Raw genomic sequence first — 10013 nt, 5'->3', positions numbered from 1 at the left:
CCCATAAAAGATGTCCTTTTCCTCTGAGGGGACTGGAATGAAAAAGTAGGAAGTCAAGAGATGCCTGGAGTAACAGGCAAGTTTGGCCTTGGAGTACAAAATGAGGCAGGGCAAAGGCTAACCAAGTTTTGCCAAGAGAACGCACTGGTCATAGCAAACACCCTCTTCCAACAACACAAGAGAAGACTCTACACATGGACATCACCAGATGGTCAACACCGAAATCAGATTGATATATAAGAATATATCTTTGCAGCCAACAATGGAGAAGCTCTATACAGTCAGCAAAAAGAAGACTGAGAGATGACTGTGGTTCAGATCATGAACTCCTTATTGCCAAGTTCAGACTTAAATTGAAGAAGGTAGGGAAACCACTAAACCATTCAGGTATAACTTAAGTCAAATCCCTTATGACTATGTTAGGTAGTTAGAATAGGAAACAGGAGTCCAAAATGGCGGTGGCTAAAAGACAAGGACAGGAAAAGCCTGAGAAAATAGAGCAAAGGAAGGTCAAAGGAAGGTCCGAGGTTCGGAGTGAGGACATCAGGTAGAACAAACAGCACTTCTGGCTAGCCCAGTTTACATTGCGCAGGCCCAGGGGGGAGAAAAAAAAAAAAAAACATAAAAAGAGGAGCCCTTGCACTCTTCAGGGTGTGGGCCATTGCTGAGGGCAAGGGCTCTGGCCTTGGAATGCAGCCTGGCTAGGTTTTGCCTTCGGGGTGAATTCATATGCTGATGAGGGGGAGGCTCATCCCAACCATTGGGGAACCACCCACTCCTCATCTTTTGACAGTGCCTTAGAGCTGTCCTGCCACCTCTGGATGTGTCTTTTGGCTTATAGATTGGGGATTAAGGTTTACTTGAATTTGACTTGTCATCCTGGACCCAATTGATTTTAATCGGTTTATGTTATGCCCTTGTGCTATGTCACTCTGTCAAAGGTTGTGCCCTGCCCCCTTCCCTCCTGTTTCATGCTCTTTTCCTCAGCCCCATCTGGGCCCACAATGTAGCCTCTACAATCTTCTGGAGGGACAACCAGAAAATAGATGGCCCTTGGGAGGGAAATACTGTATAATATCCAATCTCTCTAGATAGTCAGGCCTTCATCTTCCATTTTTCCTACAACTTGTACAACACCAGCATCTCCCAGTGAACCCACTAGGGCTGGCGACAGGCACACAATGCCGGCTAGAAGTCCCTCACTTGGCAACCCTTCAAAGGCAATTGGGCTTCCAGGGATAATGTTTGCCACTTTGAGAGTTAGCCCTGCAGGCCGTTTGGGCCCAAACCCTTACCACCCTTCTCCTAAAGTTACAAACATACCCCTGGATCAAATCTCCACTCCACTTTTATGGAACATCTGGTCTGTTGCCTCTTAACAATTTGTTCTTAAGCCAATTACTAATTCCTACAATCAGGACCCTGCCCCCTTGTAGGCTCCACCGAGACTATTATTAACATACCTTAATGCCCCAACAGGGCCAGATAACCCACTCCTTTATTATGTCCTTAATCCCCAATCTATAAGCCAAAAGACACATCCAGAGGTGGCAGGACAGCTCTAAGGCACTGTCAAAAGATGAGGAGTGGGTGGTTCCCCAATGGTTGGGATGAGCCTCCCCCTCATCAGCATATGAATTCACCCCGCAGGCAAAACCAAGCCAGGCTGCATTCCATGGCAGGTCATTATTTCTGTTATTACCTAAAGTGGGTCTATGACAACGAAACATTTACCATTGGAGACACCCTAACCTGCTCTTATGAAGGACTAGGGGAAGAAATCAGTGACTTGCAATCCCTTAGAGCAGTAAGAGGACAAGGCTTATGACTGTTTCACTGTTTCCCAGCCTCAGGGCACAAGCTTGGATTGCTTTACGTCATGATATCTATTCCCACCCACAGTGGACAAACCAGCAATGAGTTAAGATTACAACCCCTTAATCCTACCCAGCACTGGTCATGCTGGAGACCTTGGGGATGCCCAACTCCAGTCCGGGGGCCCCAGGAGGTCAACCTGCCTTGACCTGCCTAGGGATCTGATCCTCAAAAGGTTGTCACGCCTCAACCTGCTCGGGATCCGCCAGTCCAGGGGTCCCAGGAGGCCGTCACGCCTCGACCTGTCTGGGAATTCGATCTCTAGGAGGCTGTCATGCCTCAGCCTGCCTGGGGATCTGCACCCTGACCCGGGGACGCCTGGCTCTCAGGTTGCAACAGTACTGGGTAGGATAAGCTTCAGAAAGACTCACCCCTAAGGAAGTCCACCCATGGAAATAGAAGGAAGCCTATTACTTATGGGACTGTGCCTAGTCTCAGCAATAACTCAGGAGCCCAACGAGAACCCCATTGCCTTTCTGGAAAGGCTAAAAGAGGCCCTCCTAAAGTTTACCAATCTGGACTTAGACTCTTACGAGAGACAGGTGATTTTAAAGGACAAATTCCTGTCCCAATGTGCATCAGATATCAGAATTAAGTGGCAACAGCTACAACAGCAGGACCCTGCTTCCTCTTTAGATGAGATGGTCCAGACAGCCACCAATACCTTTTATAACAGAGAACAGGAGAAGGAGGCCAAGGCCCAGGAAAGGGAGAAAAGGAAAGAGACAAGGCATGCCCAGATGCTGGCCACCCTCCAGGGGAGCCCTATGGCAAACCCCGAGTCCTTGAGGGACAAGGCACGAGACAGATGCCTAATCTATAGACAGGCGGGGCATTGGGCCAAAGACTGTCCAAACCATGACAAGTCTCCTAAAACAGCTTGCTACAAATGCCATCAACTGGGACATTGGGCGGCACTCTGCCCTTGGGACCCAAGAGCCTCAAGGTCAAGGGCCAAGCCTACCCTCACGATGGTTCAACAGGACTGAAGTGGCCTGCTCCAGCCAGTCCACCTGTCACAGATAACCATCACGGGGCTGGAGCCAAGGATGCAACTGGATGTGGCAGGTAGGTCCGAATTTCTTGGTTGACACGGGGGCTACCTACTCTGTCTTGATCTCCTACTCCGGAGCCTTCTCCTCCCACACCTATACCATTTTGGGTGCTACAGGAAAAATAACAACTAAAAGATTGACCCAAGCACTTCTTTGTTGCTGGGATGGACAAATATTTTCCCACCAGCTTCTGGTGGTCCCTGAGTGTCCCTACTCCCTTACTGGGAAGAGACATACTTACTAAACTGGGGACCACCCTTGTGATGGGAAGCTTTTCAGCCCCTAGAGCCCTATAGCTTCTGGTTACTACTGAAGAACCCATTACACCTTCTCCAATAGAGAGGGACCAAAAACTTTGGGAGGACAAAATTAACCCCCAGGTGTGGGACCAGGGGATTCCTGGATGAGCCCACCAAGCTGAACCGGTCATCACTGTCCTCCAAGATCCCACTCGGTTTCCTAACGGGAAACAATATCCCCTCAGAAGAGAAGCTCGGGAGGGACTACAGCCTTTAATAAATGAATTCCTTGCTTGTAGGCTATTGGTCCCCACCAATTCGCCATGTAACACCCCAATCCTCTCAGTAAAGAAAAAGTAAAGAAAAATTATTAATGGTTAATGGTTCAAGATTTCCAGATCATAAACAAAGCTGTAGTTCCCCTCCATCCCACAGTACCCAATCCCTATGTAATTTTGGGAGAAACCCCACCCAGTGCCAAGTGGTTTACAGTCTCGAACCTCAAAGATGCATTTTTTTTTTTTTTTTTTTTGCATGCCACTGGCTAAAGAATCCCAATATCTTTTTGCCTTTGAGTGGAAGGCCCCAGGAGAAAAACACCAACAGATGATAGTATTACCTCAGGGGTTCAGAGATAGCCCCCACCTGTTTGGACAGGCCCTTAGCCGGGATCTCCTATATCTGGACGTAAATAACCTACTAATCTGCTCTCCAGATGAGAAAAATGCCCAACAACATGCAATTCAGGTTCTAAACCTTTTGGCAAAAAGGGGATATAAAGTCTCCCGTGCTAAGGCACAGATGGTCGAGACAAAGGTCACTCTCACCTGGGAGTTCAGATTACACTCGGGTCCAGGAGGCTGTCCTCTGATTGGGTACAAGGAATCCTCCAGGTGCCCTCCCCAATGACTCGAAAACAATTGCGAGCTTTCCTGGGGCTAACTGGGTATTGTAGAATCTGGATACCCAATTGCCCAGCCCTGATATGAAAGCTTAAAGGGACAGGGTGATTTGATCCCACTGATGTGGGGAACTCCTCAAAAGAAGGCAGAGACTACACTAAAACAGGCCTGAACTCAGGCACCTGCCTTGAGGTTGCCAGACCCAGAAAAAGCATTCCAACTTTACGTCCATGAAAGAGAGGGAAAATAGCCTTGGGAGTGTTAACTCAAAGGTTGGGATCTGAGCCCAGCCTGTAGTTTACTTATCTAAGAGGCTCGATCCAATGACCCGAGGCTGGCCCCCCTGCCTTCGAAATCTTGAGGCTATTGCAATCATGATAGAAGATGCTTTAAAACTCTCCTTTGGGGGCAAACTAACTATTTTTACCAGCCACCAAGTGAAACAACGCCTAAATGGGAGAAGCCATTTATGGATGTCTGATCAAAGAATCCTCAGATATCAAGTAATGCTGATGGAAAATCCAGGCCTCACTATATCCCCTTGTGAGGTTCTTAACCCAGCCCCCCTCCTGCCTATCCCTGAAGGCTCTCTCCCCTTTCGCTCTTGCCTAGAAACCTTGGACCACTGGACAAAACCCCGAGAGGGATTGTCGGAAGATTCTCTGACCAATCCTGAGGAAATCTGGTACACTGATGGAAGCAGCTTTGTCTTGGATGGAAAAAGAAGAGCCGGGTATGCAGTAGTCTCCAATTTTTAGACCATAGAGGCTAAGCCTCTGCCACAGGTACTTCAGGCCAATTAGCTGAGCTCATAGCCCTGACTCAAGCTTTACAGCTGGGAAAAGGAAAAAGAATAGCCATTTACACTGACTCCAAGTATGCCTTTCTGGTGCTACATGCACATGCAGCTATCTGAAAAGAAAGGGGCCGCTTGACCACCCGAGGGTCCCCAATCAAATATGGTAATTAAATTCTTTGACTCTTGGAGGCAGTCCATCTGCCCACTGAGGTTTCAGTCTCCCACTGTAAAGCACACCAAAAAGGGATCACAGAAGTGGCACGAGGGAACCAAGCAGCTGATCAGGCAGCTAGGAGAGCAGCATTACAGAACCATGACCTAATAGGGGCAGCCACCTTAGTTCCACAGACTAATTTGCCAAAAACTCCTTCATATACTGAAGGTGAGACTCTTAAAGCTAAGACTGAGGAGGGCTTTCAAGAAGATCATATGGGGTGGTTGCAAAAGGAGGGACTCCTTTTTCTGCCCGGGAACCTCCAATGGAAGTTGGTTAACTCCTTACATGCCACCACTTATTTAGGGGAAAAGACCCTCCAAAGATTACTAGAAAGGCCCTTCAGAGGAGCAGGCCTCCAAACAACTATAAGGCAAGTGGTCTCCTCTTGTCCCACATGCCAATTAAACAACCCCCAAGGAGCTCGAAGACCCCAGCTGGCCCAGCCCATCCAATGATGTGAGACCTACCCAGGAGAGGACTGGCAGATGGACTTCACCCAGACGCCAGTTTCTCAAGGGTATAAATACCTATTAGTCATGATAGATACATTCACAGGATGGATTGAAGGCTTTCCCACCCGGACAGAGAAGGCTGAGGAGGTGGTAAAAAAACTGCTCCATGAAATCATCCCAAGATTTGGTCTGCCCAGGTCATTACAAAGTGACAATGGGACATCATTTACTTCTAAGGTCACCCAAGGGGTCTCAAAAGCATTGGGCATTACTTATTATCTCCATGGTGCCTGGAGGCCTCAGTCTTCAGGAAAAGTAGAAAGAGCCAACCAATTCTTAAAATCAGCGATAAAAAAGATAACCCAGGAGACCTCCTTGGGGTGGAAGGAGGCTTTACCAATAGCTCTCCTCCACACCCATATTGCCCCTAAGGAACAGGTTGGTCTTGGTCCTTATGAGATGCTATATGGGAAACCTTTGGTTGTGTCAATGACCTCTTCCTAGATCCAGAGGCTCAGACGCTCCGGTCTTATACCATGGCCATTGGGCAATTCCAACAGGATATATGCTTGTGGGGTATGAACCAGGACCCAAAAGATTCTAAGGAGTCACCACTATATGCTCCAGGGACTCAAGTCCTAATTAAAGTCTGGAAAAATGGGTCCCCAAAGGCTCAACTCCAGCCCACATGGAAGGGCCCCTACCCTGTAATACTTTCTACCCCCATAGCAGTTAAGATACCAGAATGTGACTCCTGGATTCACTACTCATGAGTCAAGCCATGGAAGAAAACAGAAGAGGACACTCAATACACCTGTGAGCCCCTGGGAGATCTCAGATACCTATTGAGGACTACAGATGAGTGCCATTCTAATGAACACCCCCAAAATCAATACACCTGTGAGCCCCTGGGAGCTCTCAGACACCTGTTCAGGACTACAGATGAGTGCCAGCCTAATGAACACCCCCAAAATCTAGTTTCTGGGGATAAGATTTCTCAGGACAGCTCTAAAGAGCCAACACAGCTTGGTAGGGACCATACTCCAAAACAGGCAGGAAATAAATCTTCTGATCCCTGAACAAGGAGGGACTTGAGCCATCCTGGAGATGGGAATTTGGAATTGGCTAATGCCCCTACTGTGTTGTTGGGTGTTGTCATTATAGACATGCCTGAACCGGCTAAGTCTGCTCCTGCGCCTAAAAAGGGCTCTAAAAAAGCTGTGACCAAGGCCCAGAAGAAGGACGGCAAGAAGCACAAGCACAGCCGGAAGGAGAGCTACTCCGCGTACATGTACAAGGTGCTGAAGCAAGTCCATCCGGACACCGGCATCTTGTCCAAGGCCATGGGAATCATGAACTCCTTTGTCAATGACATTTTCGAGCGCAACGCTGGCGAGGCATCGTGCCTGGTGCATTACAACAAGCGCTCGACTATCACATCCAGGGAGATCCAGACCGCTGTGCGCTTGCTGCTACCTGGGGAGCTGGCCAAGCACGCCATGTCCCAGGGCACTAAGGCTGTCACCAAGTATACCAGCTCCAAGTAAATGTAATATGCCTAGCCGCTGTTAATGGAGAAGGCAATGGCACCCCACTCCAGTACTCTTGCCTGGAAAATCCCATGAATGGAGGGCCTGGTGGGCTGTAGTCCATCGAGTCGCTAAGAGTCGGACACACTGATTGAGTTCACTTCACTTTCACTTTCAATGCCCCTACTAGTCCTTGTTATACCATATTGATGCTGCTTATGATTGTTCCATGTATTATCAATTGTCTAACCTGTTTTGTCTCTGCCCAGGTCGACAAGCTACAACATGCAGTGCCAGTTCCACAAAGATATAAAACTACAGCTGACCATGGAAAATATCACTCACCTTAGATGGACACCGCTATAAGGACTCTGAGGTCTGAGACTAGCAAGAAACGGAGGCCCAATACCACTTGCCATCCCAGTTCAGTAGGAAGTAGGCAGAAAGACCTCAACACCCCTATTCCCAAAGAATTGCACCTCCCATCTCTTGGGGGAATGTTAGGTAGTTAGAATAGGAAACAGGAGTCCAGAATGGCAGGGGCTAAAAGACACGGAAGGGAAAAACCCACAAAAATAGAACAAAGAAAGGTCAAAGGAAGGTCCGAGGACCAGAGGGAGGACCTCAGGTAGAACAAACAGCACTCCTGGCTAGCCAGGAGGAGAAAAAAATATATAAAAGGAAGGACCAAAGGGTCAGGGCTCTCCCGTGTGCTGGTGTGCTCTCCCACTCTCTTCTCTTCACGTCTTTGGGTCCGCATGTCCTCATGCCTCGAGAATGGATTCTCCTGTTATTTTCTAAATAAAATAGAGCTGTAACATGGAGCTGTAACACTGATTTGTCTGAGAGCTGTAAAACCATCTGTCCAAGACCCGAGAGCTGTGACGCGCCGAGGTCTTTAACGTCCATCACTCCAAATCTTTGTTGTGACGAGACAGAACCGAGGAGCATACACTCGCCTGACAATTATACACTGGAAGTGACAGATTCAAGGAATTAGATCTGATAGAGTGCCTGAAGAATTACAGACAGAGGTTCATGACCTTGTACAGGAGGCAGTGATCAAGACTGTCCCCAAGAAAAAGACATGCAAAAAGGCAAAATGGTTGACTGAGAAGGCCTTACAAATAGCTGAGAAAAAAAGAGAAGTGAAAGGCAAAGGAGAAAAGGAAAGATATACTCATTTGAATTCAGAGATCCAAAGAATAGCAAGGAGAGGTAAGAAAGCATTCCTCGGTGATCAATGCAAAGAAATAGAGGAAAACAATAGAATGGGAAACACTAGTGATCTCTTCAAGAAAACTAGAGATACCAAGGGAACATTTCACGCAAAGATGGGCTCGATAAAGGACAGAAACAGTATGGACCTAACAGAACCAGAAGATATTAAAAAAAAGAGGTGGCAAGAATACACAGAACTATACAAAAAAGATTTTCATGACCCAGATAACCACAATGGTGTGATCACTCACCTAGAGCCAGACATCCTGGAAGGCAAAGTCATGTGGGCCTTAGGAAGCATCACTATGAACAAGGCTAGAGGAGGTAATGGAATTCTAGTTGAGCTATTTCAAATCCTAAATGATGATGTTGTTAAAATGCTGCACTCAGTATGCCAGCAAATTTGGAAAACTCAGCAGTGGCCACAGGACTTGAAAAGGTCCATTTTCATTCTAGTCCCAAAGAAGGCAAATACCAAAGAATGTTCAAACTACCGCACAATTGTACTTATCTCACACACTAGCAAAGTAATACTCAAAATTTTCCGAGCCAGGCTTCAACAGTAGGTGAACCATGAACTTTCAGATGTTCAAGCTGGATTTAGAAAAGGCAGAGGAACCAGAGATCAAATTGCCGACATCCATTGGATCATTGAAAAAGCAAGAAAATTCCAGAAAAACATCTACTTGTGCTTTATTGATTCCACCAAAGCCTGTGACTGTGTAGATCACAACAAACTGTGGAAAATTCTTAAAGAGATGGGAATATCAGACCACCTTACCTGCCTCCTGAGAAATCTGTGTGCAGATCAAGAAACAACAGTTAGAACTGGACATGGAACAACAAACTGTTTCCAAATTGGGAAAGGAGTTCGCCAAGGCTGTATATTGTCACCCTCCTTATTTAACTCATATGCAGAATACATCATGTGAAATACCAGGCTGGATCAAGCTGAAGCTGGAATCAAGATTGCCAGGAGAAATATCAATAAACTCAGATATGTAGATGACATCACCCTAATGGCAGAAAGTGAAGAGGAACTGAAGAACCTCTTGATGAAGGTGAAAGAGGAAAGTGAAAAAGCTGGCTTAAAACTCAACATTCAGAAAACTAAGATCATGGCATCTGGTCCCATCACTTCATGGCAAATAGATGGGGAAACAGTGGAAACAGTGTCAGACTTTATTTTGGGGGCTCCAAAATCACTGCAGATGGTGACTGCAGCCATGAAATTAAAAGACACTTGCTCCTTGGAAGAAAAGCTATGACCAACCTAGACAGCATATTAAATAAAACGCAGAGACATTACTTTGCCAACAAAGGTCAGTCTAGTCAAAGCTAAGGTTTTTCCAGTAGACGCATATGGATGTGAGAGTTGGATCATAAAGAAAGCTGAGCGCAAAAGAATTGATGCTTTTGAACTGTGGTGTTGGTGAAGACTCTTGAGAGTCCCTTGGACTGAAAGGAGATCCAACCAGTCCATCCTAAAGGAAATCAATCCTGAATATTCATTGGAAGGACTGATGCTGAAGCTGAAACTCCAATGCTGTGGCCACCTGATGAGAAGAACTGACTCACTGGGAAAAGACCCTGATGCTGGGAAAGATTGAAGGTGGGAGGAGAAGGGGATGACAGAGGATGAGATGGTTGGATGGCATCAGTGACTCAATGGACATGAGTTTGAGCAAGCTCCAGGAGTTGGTGATGGACAGGGAAGCCTCGCG

At 46.9% G+C, this 10013-nt stretch overlaps 1 protein-coding gene across 1 annotated transcript; it reads left to right on the top strand.

The window, feature by feature from the left end:
* Window positions 1-6705: 6705 nt before the first annotated feature.
* LOC102412582 (histone H2B type 1-C/E/F/G/I-like) lies at window positions 6706-7086 on the top strand. The gene has a single exon (XM_006076246.2). It carries the CDS (start codon window positions 6706-6708, stop codon window positions 7084-7086), a length of 381 nt encoding a protein of 126 aa, XP_006076308.2.
* The last annotated feature ends 2927 nt before the right edge of the window (window positions 7087-10013 follow it).

This window comes from Bubalus bubalis, chromosome 3, assembly GCF_019923935.1.
Source record: "Bubalus bubalis isolate 160015118507 breed Murrah chromosome 3, NDDB_SH_1, whole genome shotgun sequence".
Lineage (NCBI taxonomy): Eukaryota > Metazoa > Chordata > Mammalia > Artiodactyla > Bovidae > Bubalus > Bubalus bubalis.
Note: the sequence above shows the minus strand (reverse complement) of the source record. Positions and strands in the feature narration are given on the sequence as shown.